This window comes from Silurus meridionalis, chromosome 21 (assembly GCF_014805685.1).
Source record: "Silurus meridionalis isolate SWU-2019-XX chromosome 21, ASM1480568v1, whole genome shotgun sequence".
In the NCBI taxonomy this organism is placed as follows: domain Eukaryota; kingdom Metazoa; phylum Chordata; class Actinopteri; order Siluriformes; family Siluridae; genus Silurus; species Silurus meridionalis.
In genome coordinates, this window is record NC_060904.1 from 16,010,638 (window position 1) to 16,031,356 (window position 20,719).

General features: G+C 42.4%; 1 protein-coding gene across 7 annotated transcripts in view; it reads left to right on the forward strand.

Moving 5' to 3' along the window:
• The first annotated feature begins 4,399 nt into the window (after positions 1-4,399).
• LOC124403853 (DNA-binding protein SATB1) overlaps positions 4,400-20,719 on the forward strand; it is a 53,629-nt gene continuing 37,309 nt past the window's right edge. For 2 of the 7 annotated variants that reach the window (XM_046877665.1, XM_046877669.1), the window contains exons 1-5: positions 12,914-13,915; positions 15,750-15,995; positions 17,294-17,470; positions 18,857-18,983; positions 20,126-20,306. In XM_046877665.1, the coding sequence (XP_046733621.1) occupies positions 15,776-15,995; positions 17,294-17,470; positions 18,857-18,983; positions 20,126-20,306 (705 nt within the window). In that variant the 5' untranslated portion in view covers positions 12,914-13,915; positions 15,750-15,775. Of the gene's footprint in view, positions 4,741-12,912; positions 13,916-15,749; positions 15,996-17,293; positions 17,471-18,856; positions 18,984-20,125; positions 20,307-20,719 lie in introns of those variants that run through there. The other 5 variants (XM_046877668.1, XM_046877671.1, XM_046877666.1 and 2 more) reach the window with 4 other exon arrangements.

The window sequence follows — 20,719 nt, forward strand, 5'->3', positions numbered from 1 at the left end:
ACCGGAACGTACTTAAAGGCTTCTCTGTTAACACCAATGTACCGGTAAAAGAGGGGAGAGGAAAGAGTGACGGAAAGTGGTTGAGAGAGAACAGAGAATGAGAACAGAGAGAGAGAGGAAGCCCTGCCTAAAATGATTCACACCCAACCTGTGGCCAGTATCAGACTTCTGGTTTTAACTCTTTATGTGCATGCCAGAAGTGTGCAAGCACCCGTGCAAAAACTCGCGCATGGATTCCGAAATCGTAAAACGCATTCTATTAATACACGCGATGCCCAGTTTGTCGCCGGAGGCTTTTTTTTTTAGACAAATTGCCCAATATTGTAAATAAGGCCTGTAATTAAAACCTTCCCAGTCTGATGAGAACAAGTAGAGTTACGTCTCACTGCTGTTCGCTGTAAACATTAATTTCAGGGCGCTGCACTCTTTTTAATCTGCTCTCATTTTGCCAAGAGATCAAAAAAACTCGGGATAAAAGTGCCACGGTGCCATTTATCTGGGTTTTCGCCCTCCGTTTTTGGGCCGTTGTTGATTATTTTTTTTTAGCTGTTTTGCTCCCGGTGCATGTGCGACTTGCACCGACGAAAGTGCAAAGCTGTTCGACGTGATTAAGCCTACTTCCTGTCTCAGACACCCACACGAGCACTTTGACACCCACAACGGCCTACTCAACTACTACTACAACAACAACAACAAGGTGCGTCACTGACATCACTAACACTCACTACCTGTTATTGTTCAGTACGGGTTATTATATCCAAAAATAGGACTGAAGCATTTATTAAAATAATAATAATTATTATTATATTTATCATTATTATTGCAACATTTGTTATTATATTGGAGACGGGAATGTTGCAATATCAGTACATAATATTTTTATAATGATTTAATATAATTAATATTTTAATTAATTTATACAAACACACCCCTTTTGTGAGATGCCACCAAACCTGCTGGTTACGTTACAACCGACCCTCCTAATAGATGTTTTATAGGAATAACTTCTATAAATGAGAATATAAATGAGAATAAACCCAGACACGACAGTCGGATTTTGATCAACTCGGATTACAAATCAAAAAGTCGTATGTAAGATAAGCACGCTTGTGACCTTGACATTAACCTTTAGAGCAATGCGAGCTTTTAGAAAATTCCAGGCTTCTATGTTTTTTAGGATCTCAGTGCAGATGTTTTTATTAAATTTTCACAAGAAATTGTAAAAAATTATACTAAAATATTATTATTATTATTATTATTATGGGGTATTTAAAATCCCCTTTAATTTAATGTGAATTCAACATTGTTTAGGATTGTTTTCTTCTTTTTTTTTTTTTTTTTACCTCTGCTCAACATCTGGAACATGTGGACTACAATGAGTAATTTTTGCAGTTTGAGCAAAGTGTGCATTCAGAGAAATATTTGCAGTGTTTAAAAATACAAACATGGATGCTTTCTAGATTTCCATCCTCACGTCTGCTGCACAACAAACCGTGCGTTTCATGAAAGTGTGATGTCTTTGAACAAACCGAGACAAATTTACAAATAAAACTTAATTTTTTATATGACACTCCCAGAGCTCTGAATCATCCCTTTCTCTTTTCTTTCTTTTTTTAAGTTCAGGATATGGGTTCGGCTCGAGATGAAGCTCTCAGTGAAGAGAAAGAGTAAGGAGAATGCTGAGATGTTTAAGACAGAAATGTGTGATGTGCAAAGTTGTGGTGTAAATCAGGGGTTTGGAAACTTTCTGCAGTCAGTGACCTTTAGCTGTTGAAAAGAAATTTCCACAGACCCCTCAGTAAGTATTTGACTCGTTATTGAAAACATGTATAAGGATATTATAGATTATAGATCATTACTGGAGCCCCTGGAACTTGATCCATTGTAATAGTTTTAGCTTTTGGCAAATACATGACATAACATTTATTTTGCATATTTGTGCATGGTGTGAAAACTAACCTCCAATGATATTTTAAACGTATAAAAAAAACCACACCACCACAATCACCCCCACCCTTAACTCAACTGCCCCCATGTTATGAGGTCCCTGGTCTTAATGCTCTCACGGCGCCCTCTTGTGGCCTCGATCGGAGTCGCACCTACAAACCAAAGGCATGATGACCCAAACCCCAGCCATCTCCCATGCACCTGAGTGCTAAACCTTCTCCATTACCTCCTTCATCACCGTCTTCCTCCTCCTCGTGAACACCGCCTCACCCCTTAATACACGAACTGAAATTAACGCGACGCAGTGATTCATCCAAAAGCGAAAACAGCCCACGCCGAATGAAACCTTTCTGGCTTTTGTGGAGTCCCAAAACCACGACTTGTTCTGAGAAACGACTGCGACCTGACGAGAACAGCTAACGACACGCACCGTCAGGCTTTAATGAGAACGAGCTCATACATGAAAAAAAACAGAAACGTGTCAAAGCTGATCTTTATCACGTATATTTAACAACGTGCAATATTTCCACTATGGAAGAAAAAAAAAAAAAACAATTAAAGAAAAACAAAAAATAACAATTTCGAGTGACCTAGATAGCCGACTTCTGGTGGTCATGTTTCTCATCTTTATTGCACTTTGTTTCCGCATCATCAAACCAAGCATGGGTTTAAAAAAAACCCGAATTTTAGTTACAGTAACCGGAAATGGTAAAAAAAAAAAAAAACAGCAAAGACCCTATGGGGTACATCTTCCACCGCATCCTACTGTAAATGCCTCAAAACAGCACACACACATTCCTACATAATGTTCAAGAAATCACTATGCATCTCAATGCATGGGTTGTTTTTTTTTTTTTTGTGTGTGTGTGTGTGTGCACAATTCATTTTTCCTTTTAATTCACGCCTCATCAGCAACAAGTGCAGCAGTGTTGGTTTGCTTTCTCTATTCAAGAACATCTGATCATTTTTGCACTCTTTTTTTTTTTCACCATGAAGTTCATGCATCTGTATGCAAGTGTTTAATCCGAAGAGAATCAAAGAAGAGAAAAAAAGAAATATGGAGAGGTTAAGAAAGATTAAAACATGATGCATAATGGCGGAAAATGAGAAATATTTAGCACAGAGGAAATGTTTGTGCAGGGCAGAATTTCTCACAGATCACACCGGCACGCGCTTGTTCCGCTTTTTTTTTTTTTTTTGAGATGGAGGAAAATACCAGTGTTCCATGCGCAATGCAAATAAATGCTATACAAGAGGAAAGACAAGAATTTGACATGAAAAATAATGGGTTTTATGTGTAAATTGGAGAATGCAAATAAATTATGCACTGTAGAAATAAATGCAAATGGATAATAAAAATCCCCTGCAATCCAACACTAAATTTTTTCTAAGTTTTTTTTTATTATTACTTTTTTTTTTTTTTTTTGCATTGCGCATTTATCATTTCAAGCTTTGAGATGCATTCATCTCAAATCCTTCAGGTGCAGCCTGGATTATTAGAAGCATTTCTCTCCAGTACTTTATTCTCCTAAGAGTCAGAACATTGTGGTTTCAAAGTCCTGCTGCAGCTCCGGCGCGCTTATGAGTTGGAGCTTCACCAAACACTGCAGCAAACAAATTCTAATCCTAATACACCGGAATCAGACCACTTTAGATCAGACACTCTTGCTTAGAGTCTAATGTAGGAGCTGGTGCACATATTTAGATTTTTTTTTTTTTTGGCACCAAAAATATAAAATTCTTTAGAATATGCTTTTAAAACTAACAATTTCTTTACTAATTATATAAGAGAATAAACTCCACCAGTAAGGTTTTAGTTTTGAAGAAAATATGCAATGCATGCATTTAGCAAAAAACTCAACAATGCCAATGCAATTATTAATTATAATAAAAAAATAAAATGCGGAAAAATTCAATTGCATTATTTTTTATATTTCCATTTTATTCTCAGGTATAAAGTTCATATTGCACACCTATTACTCTATACCCAAGAAGAATTAAAATGTGTTTTATATTCATACATCACATTTACCTGCTTCAGTAAGTGAACTCGTGAAACACATCTGTGATTCGTGTGAAAATAAAAAAATGTCGTTTTTTTTCTCTCTCGTGTCCATATGGGACAGTTGCAAACATTTTTTTTTTTTTTTTTTTGCGGCTTTATTTTTCTGACATTTAAACGTGAAGTGTGTAAAGATGCAAAAAAAAGAGAGAGGAGAGGGAGAAAAGGAAAAGCAAAGGTGTGATTGCAGGTTTTTCCCTGGAGAGAAAAACGGAGCAGACGAGTGGAGAGAAGAGAAGAGAAGATCGGCCCGGGAGAGAGAGAGAGAGAGAGAGAGAGAGGGAGAGGGAGAGGGTGCGAGCCCCAAACTCGGCTGGCGAATCATCAGAGAGGCGAAGAGGGGCGGAACCGTTTACCTGCCTCCCTCATCCAGCACCAACACCTCCTCCTCCTCTCACTCTCTCTCTCACCCCATCTCTCTCTCTCTCTTTGCTCACACGGCCCGTCCTCCTCCTTCTCCTCCTCACAGCTCCATCCCGGCCTCGCCGTGCGCTCTCTCCGCGCCGTGCGCTCCCGACTCTTCCTCTCTCTCTCTCTCTCTCTCTCCGTCTATCTCTCTGTCTCTGTCTCTCTGCGCTTAGTGTCTACGAGTGAGTGTGTGTCCGAGTGTGTCCCTCACAACCTCAGAACCTCCTGCGACTCCGGATCTCTCCAGGTCTCTCACCAAGTGCTCGAGATCTTCCTCAACTTTGGATGGGAAACGCGCGGCTCAACGGGGATCGCTGACTAAGGTACCGGGTTCTTTTTTTTATTTATTTTTCTTTTCTTCTCTTTCCCACCGCCTTTTTTTGCACCACCTGGTTCATAAAATATGGCTTACTGCATTATTGAGGACTCTGTCAGAACCAGTTTGCATTTCCTTCTAACATCACTGAGCTCCAAAAAAAAGAAAAGAAAAGACTATTATGCGCACACGGTTACGCAAAGCCTGAGAGATGCGGTAGTGCTACTATTAGTACTCATAAAGCAGTGATATGAATTTATATATATATATATATATATATATATATATATATATATATATATATATTTATTTATTTATTTATTTATATATTCCAACCTAGAAATCTGCACAGATTTGCACAGATGTTCAAACTTTTGCCTGGTCAATATTAATAGGCTGGAAGTTAAACAAACCGCATAAACTTTCATAGGTTATAACGCAGTTATGACACAAGTCTGATTTATTATATATATATATATATATATATATATATATATATATATATATATATATATATATAGGTGTGTGTGTGTGTGTGTGTGTACAGTTCACATTCTTTTATTTCTTTTTTAATAAGGTGAACATCTTGTAATTTTTAGAAGCTTGAGCCCAGCACAGAGACAGCAGACTATTTTTGTCTCTCAAACCTGAAGCACTTTTGGGACAGTCAGCATCCTGATGCACCGTCCTGCTTGTTAACAAGCTCTTTATTCACTCCGAATTAGATTTAATAATGCTCAGCTATCAAAACCATGTGATATTTCTTTTTCCAAAATATCTCAAACACACACACACACACACACACACACACACACACACACACACACACACACACGCACACAGAAAATTAAAAACAAAGAAGGGGGAAAAAAGAAAGAAAAAATCTTGGTTTCACTTGATTATGGATTGTGAGATGTGTGAAAAGAGATCTCATGATAGTGATGTCGGACTGGAAATGACTGTAATGACCTCTTTCTGCGCTTCTCACAAGTCAAACCTACTTTTTTCTTCTTTTTTTTTTTTTTTATTTACGTCTCTTCCAGTTCATTCACTAACTTTGACCACAAAAGCTTCAATAATCATGTGAGGGATTCTCCCAGGCTTCTTTTCTCTATCACAACAAATGTGTGTATGTGTATTGGTATAGAGCCCAGATCAATTTCTAATCTGCCCTGAAGTCAATTTAAGTTTGACCTCATCACGGCGCTTCAGTTCACTGCGCTGCCTAGACGTCTTCCTTTCTTTTTTAGTTCAAGTTTGCGCCGAAGACTAATTTTTCTCTCTTCTACAGCGCTCTTGTGTAATGATTGTGGCTTATCTGGTCACTATTTCGCAGAACAGAGCCACAGAGCTTTTCCTGTCACTCTCACTGCCAGTTCTTGTAAATGCGGGTTTAAGATCAAAGCCTCTTATTCTGAACGTTAATTCCCCTCAACTGCTCTTACAAGCCCTTCTCTATTACGGTTTGTTCATGTGAAACTGCGTGGCTCGGCTCGATCTGCGAGGTTAAAGCTTTTTAGCGCTACAACTTAACCCCCCGTTTTGACAACCACGCCGTAATTGGTGCCGCGACAGCCGGCCGTGTGTGAACGCAGATAGACACGTCGAGTCGCTCGTCAAAACGCTGACATTCCCCCCCTGTATGTTCGAGTGGATATTCAGCCTTAAATAACGCGTTTTGAAAATTCTAGTCTTTACCCTAAACGTCCATGAGAGTTCCTGTTCACCCTCTGATAAACTGAAGTCCATCTTAGGACAAGAGTCCTGACTCGATTGGCATGTGCATTGTTGAGCATTTGATTTGTCTTGATTGTTATATTGTTGTATTGCCCTCCAGTGTGTGTGTGTGTGTGTGTGTGTGTGTGTGTGTGTGTGTGTGTGTGTGCGCATGCTTATAGGGCACATATAGGTCACTCTGAAGTGAAGTGAAAGTAGTGCATGTCAAAGCCTTGCTAGTATTTGCAGGAAGTCCTGTGTATCCTGACAGTGTGCACAAGGTTGACTTTATTTGCTAGAACATTCCTGTTCAGAGCTGGGACCTGGAGAAGGATCAGCTTGTGTAAAAAAAGGAGAAGAGAAAGACAGAGGTAAAAAAGATTTATTGTGTGTGTGTGTGTGTGTGTGTGTGTGTGTGTGTGTGTGTGTGTGAGAAAACGAGAGAGAGGAACAACATTTACCCCCCCCCCCCCACCCCGACCCTCTGAGACCAATTAACCTGCACGTCGCTTCAGCGGGTTGCAAAAGCACCTCGGAGCATAATCAAAGATGAATTATTTCTGTCCCGTCACACTTGCTTTGTCATTGGACAAATGACAGGCGGCGAACACTTCGTCAGGGATGAAAAAGAACTCAGGATTTCAGCAACGGCGATGCCGGTCGGTCGGAGCGTTGGGAGCTGGCGAAAGGCTCCAGCGACATGTGCGGTAAAACTATTCACGGCCAACATAATGAACGCTGTAGTGAAATAACAGCTCAGCAAAGAGTGAAATTATACTTGCGGTCGGAGCTCAGTAAATACCTGTTTAGCTGCCAAGCGCATGTGTTTATTAGTCTGTCGCCAGTAAGGTGCCTGTCTCTTTCTTTTTCGACTGTTGTGGCTGTTTATTTATTCCCCCCCCTGACTTCTTCTTTTTCCCCCCGTCCTCAAAACTGCACTCGTACATTTTCTTAATATAGATGAGACTTAATAACGGTTCAGACAGTTATGATGACAGGTTTGGGGAGAGAGAGAGAGAGAGAGAGAGAGAGAGAGAGAAAAGGAGAGATAATAATGAATGGTGTCTTAATAGGGATTGTTTCTGCATTCCTGGGCTCAGAGTCAAAAACGCAACAAAAAAAAAAAAGTGGAAAAAAAACTGGCAATTACAGAGCCAGGCGCGTTTTCATGTGCAGTTTTCTTTTTTTTTTTCCAGGCGTACGATTCCCAACTTTACGCCTTTGCCAGAACTTGTCTCCAGTCTGTGGTTTATTTTTGCACCTCTTGAAAATCCGCATCCCCCTTTTTTTATTCACACAGAACCATCTCGGTCCGGGTTAGCAAAAAAAACAAAAAACCCTGCGTCATGTCGATTTCGCCATGGTCCGACTCGAGTGTGCGTAATCAGAACGCCAACGTTATCGCGGCACACAGCAGCGTCCCTAATGAATTTAGAGCACACGCTCGGGCTCGACGAGAACCCTCAACTCCTCGTAACCTAAATTTAGGCTTGCGCGTACAGTTGTGCGTTGTTTGTTTTGTTTTGTTTTGTTTTGCATGCTTGTCGTTATCCTATCTGTGTAGGTTTTTCTCAGATCCTTTGTTCTGGTGAAGCGACAGAAAGAAAAGGAGTGACGGATGTGCGCGCTGAAAAGAAAAAAAAAAGATCAGGTTGTTAATACCCACCCACGTCTCCCAAAGAAACAATTTAGAACAATATTCGCTTTTCGACATACATACACAACACACACACACACACACACATGCTCGCGCTCACACACTCGAAGGCAGATTTGCACAGATGCAGATTAGTAATGGAGGCTAATTCACATCGTTGTCTCTTTGATCAGTGGGGGGGACAAAAGAGTGTTGATAAAACACTGAGGCCTGTAAGATGAACTCTGAGTTTGCACACACACACACACACACACACACACACAAACACAGGCCCAGTCTCTTTCTCCTCTATTAATCGTAGATGTGTCGCGATCCACGAGGCAGAAATTACAGGCCTAATGATGTGAGCATGTGATAGCGGACCACAGCAGTGACACCAAAGTCATTTCCGAGGGCCTCGATAGCGCAGATCGTTCTCTGAATAATTCGCTCCATAATTTGATCAAAAAAAGGCAGGAGGAATAAGGTAGAGAAAGAGCCTCGCTCTCTCGCTCTCTTCGATTTCTCCTCGGCTTCTTCTGAAGGCTTTGAAATGGTTTACACAGCCTACTGTAAGAGCTTCACATGGGGGAAATCGTGTCATCCGAGTGATTCAGATGTTTAGGTATGGAGGCATCACCTCTGTGGCCAGACCTCGGGACAGTGCTCTGCCTTAATCTACTCACCACACACACACACACACACTTACAAACACATACACACTGGCACATGTTTAGGCCTTAAAAAGCCACAGGGGGATTTTTTACAGTGCACATCTCATCACAGGCTTCACCGGGGAATGTGTCTGAAAAGAAAGATCTAAAAGAGAGAGACAGACAGAGAAAGAGAAAGAGAGCGAGAGAGAAGCAACTGCATCACACATACTGTATTTAGTGCATATTTTGCGTTTCAATGACTCATTTCTTCAGGTTGAAAAGGACGTTTTTGAAATTTTCCATCTCAGCAGGTTTGAGGTAGAAAAACAGCAAATCAACACCCTGCTTTAACATACACTTCCTTCTAGGAATGTACCAAAGATTTTGCGTCGATTTCCCGATCGTCTGTGTGGCATTTAGTTTAGACGATTCAAGCGACGCCGGGAAAACAGAACACGCTAGAATTTTCACAGTTACAAATCGCCATTCGGGTGTTTTTTTATGCCTTCGGCGTGATGAGCTGCTTTTTATTTGCTTATTTATGTATTTGTTTTTTGGAGAAATCGCATTCCTTCGTCAGGCGTGTGCGTCGAGCCCTCTCTCTCTCTCTCCGAGCGAGCGAAGTGGGCAGTGATGACTCTACCCCATGCTGGCTGCATTATCAAACTGCCAAGATACACTTGGCCCTGATTTATAACGAGCTTCAATAATCACGTTAATGCACAGCTACCGTCGCAGAACTGGCGAACACCAAGACAAAACAACGCCCACGCCACCTTGCGAACGGGAGCGCGTTGGTGAGAGAAGCAGATCTGGAAACGGAAAAGAAAGTGTTCCCCGTGATTCTTTTGTGCTTTTTTTTTTTTTTCTTTCAAAACTTTAGGTGGACACTGACTGAGGATTACGTTTTCTTTCAATAGTCTGCTCCTTTCTCGTGATGTCAGTGCAGGATATCAAACAATAGCAGGTGCAGAAAACGAAGGACGACATAAAAGCGTTCGATTTTTACTAGAAAAAAGTCGTTTTTGATCAGACGCTTCTTTGAAGTCGCTGCTTTTCGTGAAAAAGCTTAAAAATAACCGAGCGCTGTTGAATGAGAATCGTCTGCGATCGAATCATCACTGAAGCTCTGTGCCCTTCCGGATGTCAGAGAGGGCACTGCTGGTGTGTGTGTGTGTGTGTGTGTGTGTGTGTTTACGTGTGATAGTGCCAGAGTGCTTGGCAGTGTCAGCACCTGTTGGCAGAGCGAAGCCCCTCTTGGCAGTGTCTCGCTCTCAGACGGCCACGATGGACGCTAAAGCCTCCGTGGTGCATTTCAAACATGGCCGCCGTCTCCCTTAACATCTCCTCATGGGCTTTCTAAAGGCAGTACAATACACAGAGAGAGACTGCTATATGAATACACAACACGTCTGGCAGTATGTGTCAAAAATGGAAGGAAGGCTTTGCAAAAAAAATAGATTTTTTGCCTAATTTTTGATTGCTGTGTTGGATTTCGACTCAAGGGCCGCTTTGATGTCTGTGTCATACGAAAAAAAAGTGGGGAAAATGATGCAAAAGAAATGCCACACAATCCACTATCCACCCAAACAAGGCTTTGGGTAGAAATCCAGACATATAGCAAAGCAAATATTAGATCATCCTTTAATACTAAAGAACATGATTGATCTCCTATGCATTAAGCAAAAAAAAAAAAACCATAGTGTCTAGAAAATCTGCTTAATGCACACAATTCCAGGAGCGTTACAGAGACTTTACATCCAGTTACCGCATCGAGTGACTGTCCAAGCAAATCAAAGCGACAGCTTGGAGAAAGAAGGAAAGAAAAAAAGTAAAACGCTTGAGGATGCTGAGACAAACTGGGAAGTGGAGCTGGATAAAGTCGAGCAGAGTTAGAACAAAAAGAAATAAATAAAATGGGAAATTTGAGGATTTAGAAGAAGGTTGGCTGCTGCTAATTATGGTCCTGTGCTTGTGTTCCTGTGGGCCTGTTTTTTTCAGTGTGGCCTGGTAGCCTGACTGGCTCTGACTGTTTACACTATCACCTAGTTGGGTTGTTGGTGTCGCTACACACACACACACACACACATACACAAACTCAGAGCTAGTTCAGCTACACCACCCACGCGGCGGTCTTTTACAAGAGCTCTGGCATCCCCAGAGAGCCAGCGTGAGCTTCGTGCAGATTTGTCAGCGCCGGAAAGGCCTCTTATTTTCAGCTGCAAAAAGGTCACGCATGAGAGAGAAAGAAGGAGAGAGAGAGAGAGAGAGAGAGAGAGAGAAACAGGGCTCGGAATTGTTACATCACGCTGGCGTTTATCGCATCGCGCTTCACGCCTCACACCAGCGCTGCGGTTTACAGATTGCAATTTCATAAGAAACTGACCATCTTTTGCAGAATATCAGCGTAGCATACAAACGTACAAGTTTCCTGCTGCACCAGGTTGCGTATTAGCGCTGCAAATAACTTAGAAGTGCTAGATTTTGCTGGTTTTTTTTCTTTTTTTTGAAGACATTGAAGAAGATTTTTATCACAGGCCTGAATCACTCCGGCCGCTCGACACACTCTGACACACTTTCCACAAATAGCCAGGCAGCAAACATACTCTGATGGAGATGATATTAATGAATGTAATATATATTTTTTTAATGGAGCACAAATATAGAGAAAGATATTAAAGATGTATATTATCATGTGCAATGTGTACATTAAAGTCTTTGTATATAGGGGGTTAGAAAACTTAGGAAAATTGTTTGTTAGTTTTTATATATATATATATATATATATATATATATATATATATATATATATATATATATATATAATTGTTTTTGTATTGTTTTGTAAATGTATTATAGTTTGCAGGAGGTTTATGGAGTGTGCTCCTCTGTTTTGCATCCTCATTTCCGGTTGGAAAATGCCTTCGATTATAAATGAAAATAGATGGATTACATATTACATTTTATAAACATGTAAAACACACTTAATAATGCATAATGCATTAGACAAAACATGATGGAGAATTTGTGTGTGTGATGTGCCATGTTTCCTGAAGTCCTTTGCAATGGCGTCCAGATCCAGCCTTGAGATATCAGTATGCTCTTCTTAGGCTGAAAGCATTCTGAAAATAATATTAACGAAAAAGAAATGTATGCATATTTGTATCCTTCAATGATTCCTAAGTATTAATAAGGTCTCAACCCTACAGCTGAAGTATATCTCATGTTATCAGTCATCTCAAAAATATTCTCCTGCGCTTATCTCTGTATCTTTTTTTTTTTTTTGCATAAGGAAATGTTCCCATGCAAAAGGTTCTGATGATCTGTTTGGATTTGCAGATAAAGTCCTGACAGGCTCGTGCCACGGTCAACAACTTATATGAATGAAAAGTAAACAGCACACAAGCGGCTGCACCGAAATTAAAATCATCAGCTGCTGCAATCAATCGGTCATTAGCTTATGGGTTTCTTTCTTTCTTTTTTTTTTTTGTTGGGGGGGGGAGCCAGTGTGCAAGTGAGGGGCTCCAGTCGGTATAAAAAAAAACCTGAGCAGCTGTGCACGCGCATTCCTCATTTATTTATTCCGCGCATTTATTGTTCCTTCATTAGTTAATATTTACCTGAAAGAAAGAAAAAACCCAAACTCTCTCTTTCTCTCTCTCTCTCTCTTCGTTCTTTCTCAATTCTATATTTCTTCCCTCCTTTCTCTCTCTCTCTCTCTCTCTCACCACTTTGTGCACGTCCTATCCGAATGCGGTCCAGCCAATTATCACTCGAGAGCGCGCGTGTGCACGTTCGGTGTGTGTGTGTGTGTGTGTGTGTGTGTGTGTGTGTGTGTGTGTGGGGGGTGGTGTTCGGGATCTGGCGCGTGCACGCCGCCGGCCCTAATCGACCGGGGCCGTGGAAAGCCGAGGGAAGGAAAAAAAAATTCCATCTTTCCCATCATTATAGTTTTGGATTTTGCACTTTTGGTTTTTCCCCTTAAATCGTCGCCCGTGTAAAAAGCCTTACCTCCGGCCACAGCGCTGCGAAAATCCCGCCTCAAACCGGTCCGTTTTCAGAGAGAGAGAGAGAGAGAGAGAGAGAGAGAGAGACAGACAGACAGGGCAGGGGAGGGGAGGGGAGTGGGTTATTATGGTTGGGGGGGTAGTGTTTGGTTTATGTTCTTTCTGCCACGAGGAGGAAGACGGCGAGCAGCGCGTGCAGCACCGAGCGAATGGGGGAGTGATGAGTCAATGCAACTCAGGGTTTTAACGGGAGAGAGAGAGAGAGAGAGAGAGAGAGAGAGAGAAGCTGTCATGCGTGTGTAGCGCGCCTTCATTCGACGCCGGAAAGTGAATCGCAAGTGTAACCGAGCGCACGCGCGCGCGCGCACGCACTCCAACATATATCTATATACACGCGCACACACGCACGCACGCACGTCGGATGAAAAAAAAAAAAAAAGAAGAAGAAGCCTCTCCGTTTTTTTGTCCGCTTCCGCCGCTTTGCAACCGGACTGGAGCAGAGAGAGAGAGAGAGAGAGAGGAGGAGAAGAAGAAACAAGACAAGAGGAGAGAAGAGCGAGAGAGAGGAGAGGAAAGGCGAAGCGCCGCCCGCTGTTCCGCGTCGTTTTCTCCGCGCCACCACCACCACCGCCGCCGCCGCCGCTGCTGCTCCTTCTCCTCTCTCCCGGTTTACGAGCATGCTCGCGGATCCGTGAGTCGCCATGCCCTTCGCGTTCCCTCCGCCTTCTCGCTCTTTCCCGGCGCCGCGGTCGCTCTCTCGGTCGCTCCTTCGCCACCAGCCCGGACTGCACCGACACCAGGAGCCGCTCAAACTCGCGTAAAGTCGTCAGTCGCACAGAGCTCGCGCCGCTCCGCTATCTTGCGTTAACGAGCAACCCATCACCATAACCCGTGCATCGCCCTGTCCCGCTCATCCTTCCTTCTCATTTTCTTATTTCTTGCTATTATTATTATTATTTATTTATTTATTTATTTTTACCCCTGTCCTCCTCCTCCTCCTCCTCCTCCTCCTTGCCCCACGTTAACGCGCTCGCGCACGGCCGCTCGAGTCGTTAATTGTCGGGTTGGCACGAGCGACGGAAGGGAAGGGTGTAAAGTTTTGCACGGACTCCCCAAACTTCGATCCCTTGATGAGCCTTTCAGTTCGGACGTGACTCTGACTTCCAGGTGTGTTTGTATATGTGTGTGTGTGTGTGTGTGTGTGTGTGTGTGTGTGTGTGTGTGTGTGTGTGTGCGCAAAGATAACAAAATAACATTGCGTTGAAATCTAATGTTGTAATTTAGTCGCAACTCAAAGGTGTGTGTTTGCACTTCTGCAAAGAAATGATGTAACTTAGTGCTGAAAAGTTCAGAACAAGTTTTTCTTTATTATCTTGCATTATTGCACGCATGATCATGTTGGATATTAAATGCATGGATGCTTCAAAACAAAACCTCAGAAGGCCATCAGTGTTTTAATGCAATTTGCACAAGTGTGCAGGTTTTTGCACGTTTTTTTTAAACCCTAAAGTAGGTTATTCATGCAGTCATGCACGGTAGATGAACCTTATTCCACATGAACTCACTGGAATGTATTGCTTTTATACAGTATAGGGGGGTTATGCCTGATGTTTGGCTATGTTTGTGTATAGATCTTGCTTTATTATTATTGTAATATTTTTTATTTATGATTGCAAAATGAGTTTTCTTTCTTCGAAGACGTCCGTATTTCTGATTAAAACCACATTCTGTGTTGTGGTTATTTAAGAAATGCAAAAAAAAAAAAAAAAAAGTTGAGGCTTCGTGCATAATTTTTTTTTTTTTTTTGCATTCTGAAAATGTCTATAAAAACCAAATGCACGAGAGACAGTAAAGACATTCATGTGTCCTAAGAGTACTCACTCGATCACCCATCCTGTAATATTAGTTTCCTTCCTGGTGCTTTGCGCAGTGCTTGGAGAAGCACAGAGGTGTGGAGTCCTCAACAACTGAATGCATTTGCACAAAAAAGAAAGAAAGACAGAAAGAAAGAAAACCCTGGCTTGTTTGCTCTCACAGCATGGGATTCAGATACGGATGGGATGGTCATACATAATACATGCTCCAAAAGATGAAGAGCAAGAAGCACCAGAGAAGTCACGAAACGTTAGCATGGATCAGAGAGTTCTTCTTCAGGAAAAGTGTGTGTGTGTGTGTGTGTGTGTGTGTGTCGAGGGAACGATTGTGTAATTGTTTGTAGCTGCAGAGATCCGTTCATGTAGGTCTGTATTCACGGATACACTCACAGATGTATCATCTATTTTTAAATCAAATTAGACATATTATTTTTTATAAAGGTATATTGTAGAAACGTGTGTAAGGCTATCACGTGCACGCTCTTATGCATTATATAATATATATATCAGAGACGACGTCCTGTCCTAAGTTTTTTGGTTCGCACAAATCTTCTAACTGCAAACTGCCTTATATAAGGATTTTTTTTTTTTTCTTGCTTTAATACTGTAGATAAAAACACGATTAAAGCATCATTTAGATCGGATTTTGATCTTGCTTCGATCTGATTGTCCATGTCCATGCATTTTTTTTTCATTTGAAATATTCAGTGTTACTTAGGACCAGCGAAGGAACCAGTGACGAAGCTCATTGTAGTGAGCAGTGGAACTTTGCAGAGATCATCATTATCATTTATACACGATAACACGTGATATAAAAGCATCTGGGATTAGGTTTGAATTTTTTGGGAATAACGAATGTGTGTGTGATGTTCTCATTAAAGCTTCTCAGTGGTTCTGTGACATCAAGGTTTCTCTCTGTAGTATGTGACCTTTGGCATTTCTTTTCCATATTGAAGTAACTATTATAAAAAACATTGCTCGATACACATTTTGCATCTAAAAAAAACCTTTTACAGAAGATTACCGCTTGCAGAACCCCTTCCCGAGCGCGTATAGCCCTGTGTAAGAGCTAATCGAGTCGACCCCCTCGGCAACGATCCAGCCTTGACGTTCCCTTCTGTCCACAGGTGACCGTGAGCAGTGGAGCTGAGTCATGATGGACCATCTCAGCGAGTCGTGCCTGGGGAAGGAGAACTGCGAGCGGCTCGAACTGGTGGGCGGTTTGAACGACAAGGGCCCCCCGGCTAAGATAGCAAGGCTGGAACAGAACGGCAGCCCTCAGGGGCGCTCGCGCCTGGGCAGCACCGGCGCCAAACTATCCGGAGTGGCCTTTAAACCTTCTCCGCACCTGCTCAAGACCTCGCACAAGAGAGGTACGTGGCCACGTGTGACCGCATTTATAATAACTGTGATTTCTTCCGTTTATTACCACGGCTCTATTACAACCTGCGATCTCACCGCTCGACAAAAAATAATTCCCGAAGCGCAAGGCAACAGTTGCTAACATTTCAGAAAACGTCAGGAAATTTCTCCCGTCTTCAAGTTCACACCACGTCTAATTTGCATGGTCAGAATCCTTTACCGCAAGACCCCAAGAAGTGAACGGCACAGGTTTTATCCCGTCCAACCCGATCTATTGAAAATTTGCATGGATCCAAAAGAGAACAAGTACCAAATCAAAAGTCGCTCAATTCGAACTCTCGACGTGAACAAGACAAAAACGTGGCTTGATCGGAGCTGCTGACCAATCAGATTTGATCCCTCAGCATCCCCGTGCTATTTCCCTCAGCAAAGTCTTCACAGACGTAACCGAGACTTTCAGGTCCGCGTTTTCATTTAGAAAATACGTTGGACAAGAGTTCGCCCGAACTTTGTCGTCGTTCCAGGCATTGTTCCTCCTCCCCCTTGCCAATAATATTTAGCGCGGCCCGTAATGCGGCGGCCGGAAAAACAAAGCTCCGGATTGATCCCGAAACGGACCGACACAGCATTCTTTATTGTTAGATCTTTATCTGTTAAAATGCCCCCTTCAGCACATTGCTCCGGGGATCGGTGCGCTAACCGGGTCGTTGATTGTTTGCCAGAGGACGTTAGCATCCTCGGGGAGGGTCAGGCTTCAGGCTTTACGGAACTTTATTATGATATGCTGCTTTAATATTAGCCCAAGTTCCTTCAAATTTCAGCGGAGGAGTGTTTCAGCTGGCTGGCATTAAGTGATATTTGCCGAGTAAAACCCGAACACATGACGGCTTTGGACAGGGATTCGCCTTTTTTTTTTCTTATTCTTTTTTCTCCTTAATAGCACAGGGTTGTTTACACAGACTAGTAAGCCTTCAGGCTGTAGGATATGCAGAAAGGTGCTGCAAAGCATTATGGGAAGTCGGGAATTTATGATGTACAGGAAAACGGTTTATTTTGGCGTCGCTTAGTATTATACTGTTAATACGTTTGGGATGTTTAATATTATTATTATTGTTATTATTAATACCATAGAAGAGCAGGATTCTGATTGGTGGAAAGGAATGCAGATATTAAAAGAGTGTTGACTGTAACTTTGGACCAATGCAAACGTTATCATTTCCCCAAAATGGTGTATTCTTTAAATGTTATATATATCAGGAAGCTCAGAGTGGACGACGTTCTTTGATGTGGCGTGTGATTTGGTTCCTAGGAAACATGCTTCCCGTGTTCTGCGTCGTCGAGCACTACGAGAACCCGATCGACTTCGACAGCAGGGAAGAGCACGCCGAATTCGTGCTGGTCAGAAAGGACATGCTCTTTAACCAGCTGATCGAGATGGCGCTGCTCTCGCTGGGGTACTCTCACAGCTCCGCAGCGCAGGCTAAAGGTACCACACGTCACATCACCTCACCTCAAATCATCATACATCACATCACATCACATCACTTTACGTCTCAGACTCGGGTTTCAACCTGCTAGCTTTCCTTATAACCATGGATACAGGATGTCTTAATTTCAGCAACATACCGATGGATCAAATGTAGTGAGCAGATGGTTCAGAAACTTCTGCTGCAAAAATTGTATGATCAATTTTCAATTTGTTTTTTGATGGAAAAGGACATTTTATTTGTCATTTTTTGCCCTTAAATTTTGCTTTTGCATGTTCGTCAACCACAAGGGAAGTTGTAGACTTTTAAAACTCTATCATGCTCTCCCTCAACATAGAGAGGAAAATCGAATTTCTGATTACAAACTGATTCAGGGTTTCCAAAAAAAAACGCAACCTTAAAAATCCAAATTTTAGGCCTCAAAAAGTCTTAAATTCTTAACTTCTAGATCTTAGAATGTACTTTAGAATGTTGTTTGTTCATTTCCTTGGTGGCGTTTTTTTTTTCTTTCGTCGGTCCAAATATAAATCGCTGTATTACGACTACAAATGAGACCAACATGCAGCAGCCAATCAGCTTTCTGTAATTGGCATAAATCTTTTGGATTGTACCACAGCCAACTTGCCAGTGCAAGTTTAGCGATACTCAGCTTGAATTTGGGGTTTAGTTAAGGCCAGTTGCTAACAATGTATTTGTGTGGGTTACTGGTCATAAATAGTCTTGAAATTTGACTATGTAAAACCTGCAGAAACCTAGTGATCACGTCATGTGAGCTTCGCAACATTCTAAACGATCATGCATAGCTAGCTAGCCTTTGATCTAAAATGAAAAAAAAATAGTCCAGGGGCGGAGTTTAATCCGATCCAAGTTCCTCAATAATGCTGTCAGATGCAAAGCTGTACAAATACATATACTTTTAAGACCAAACCATGCTGAGATGTCCAGACCCCCCTGGACCTTTGTCCGGATGAGGAACTGGATCAGCTCCGATTTCCCGCCATGGACATTTTGTTTCCACGGCAATCGGCGATTGTTTGTCGCAATTCAGTGATCGAGAGAACGCCGGTTCTATCTCGCTCTTCATTCCTTCATTAGGTCACGTCCGTTCATTAAATACAGTCGCTACCTCGAATATCCTTCTAGTCCGTGTGAAAGCTTAGCGTACACAATCGTATTGTTGACTAGCCTAGCTACCATTAGCTATTCACTAGCCGTTTGTAGCTACCTGGATTTTCTAGAACAATCTTGATTTGCAGCTAAACTGATTTAATTATTAAATTGCAGTTATGTAGTATCACATGCTCTATATATATGCGTGTGTGTGTGTGTGTGTGTGTGTGTGTGTGTACAGTTTTGTAACAGGGTGTATTTATGCATGTATTCAGGTATGATCCAGGTGGGCAAATGGAACCCCGTCCCCCTGTCGTACGTGACCGACGCCCCCGACGCCACCGTAGCCGACATGCTTCAGGACGTCTACCACGTCATCACGCTAAAAATCCAGCTGCACAGGTGCGCCTCAGAATTTAGCATCTAGCGCTTTTATCCCTTAGCCGCGTTTTTATTTTTATTTTCATTTTTTTAAACGAGCCGTTTACTTTCTCAATCCGCCTCTCCGTCTTTGTCTCTCACTCTCTCGGTCTCTCTTTCTACTGTCGGTTGTTGACTAGGACACAGAAGGTTGCGTTTATTCATAGCATGCTAGCTCAAAACTATACACATTCGTCTATCGCTCTCTTCCATTCCCTCTCTCTCTCTCTTTTCCCCCCTCTCTCGCCCCCACTATCTCGTCCTCCTCCCCAGAGGGTCTGCGGCTGCTCAGCACGTTAAGGTCCTCCTGCTGCTATTCCACTTTAGTGCGTGTTTGTGTGTGTGTTTGTGTGTATGTTTGTGTTTGTAAGTATATTTACATCCGCAGCAGCAATATATAAAGAAGCCCATAGAAAGCTCGCCTTTAGCGGCGCGCTAGCGTACCGAGGCTGTAATGAAAGGCTCCGTTTTTTTTTTTTTTGACGTAGATCGGCGGCGTCCTTCATGCCGCACTCCGGCGTAATATTGTTTTCAATCCCATTCAATCGGCTTTATAAAAGATGCATATAGCACAGCTGCGACGTCGCCAATCATCCCTGGCAGAGAGGCTCGTTTTTATTAACCATATGCACGTAGCACACGTTGTTTTGTTTTTTGTACACAGGATTCGCCAGTTTGTTTTATATCGTACTTCAAATATATATATATTTAGTTTTTTTCTGATTCCGCAGCTGAATGTGGTCTGGATGTGTCGAGCAGGCACAGCGAGCCGCAAAGGTAGAAGTAACGTGAAATATTAGTCGCCACATGCAGCTGATGTATAATTCATGCATCAATACAGCAGATGTGTTGTATAAAGTAATTAACTAATCAGAACAATCAGGAGAGAGAGAGAGAGAGAGAGGGAGAGAAAGAGGGAGACAGCAATCTCCAGATGCATCTGCTTGATGCGCCAAATGAAATCTGTCTGTCTTAGAGGGGCGCTTGCAGCAAGGCCTGTTCCCTCTCTCTCTCACTCTCTCTCTCTCTTTCTCTCTCCCTCTCCCATTATCTTTTTCTCTCTCTCTCTCTCTCTCTTTCTCTCACTCTCTGTCTCTCTTTATGACTCTCTTTGTTTCCTTCAGCCACCCTGAATCACTCTCTCTCTTCCTCTCTCTACCTCCATCTGTCCCTCCATGCAGTTGTCCTAAACTGGAAGACTTGCCTCCCGAGCAGTGGACTCACTCGACGGTGCGAAACGCCCTCAAGGAGTTACTCAAAGACATGAACCAGAGCTCTCTGGCTAAAGAATGCCCCTTATCACAGGTACCGGAAAACCTTGCGCCGTCTCCTTTCCAGCCCGGTGGGTTTGCTTTCGGTTTGAAAATCTATCGACATCCTGGTTTCCAGCACGTAAAACCGGTTATCAAACGTTCACGTGACGTCCGTTCGGCGAAACGTTTTCATGTCCATCCGTGGAGGTGCAACTTTCCATTCGGCGGTCTTTGTTTCAGGGATCGTTTGGAAGCAGCGGTTTGGTTTGGGGGCGGAGCCAAGTTTAGCCCTGAAACTTTAACTAGTTACATCTTTATATACTATTTACCTGTCTTCGATCTCTCGCTCCTTATTTGTAGGGTTTTTTTTTAAAGATGTTTTATAATAATAATATGATTACATGTCTAGAAACATTTTGAACATTGACAGACCGCACCCCTAAAGTTTGCATTTACACCGAGTTG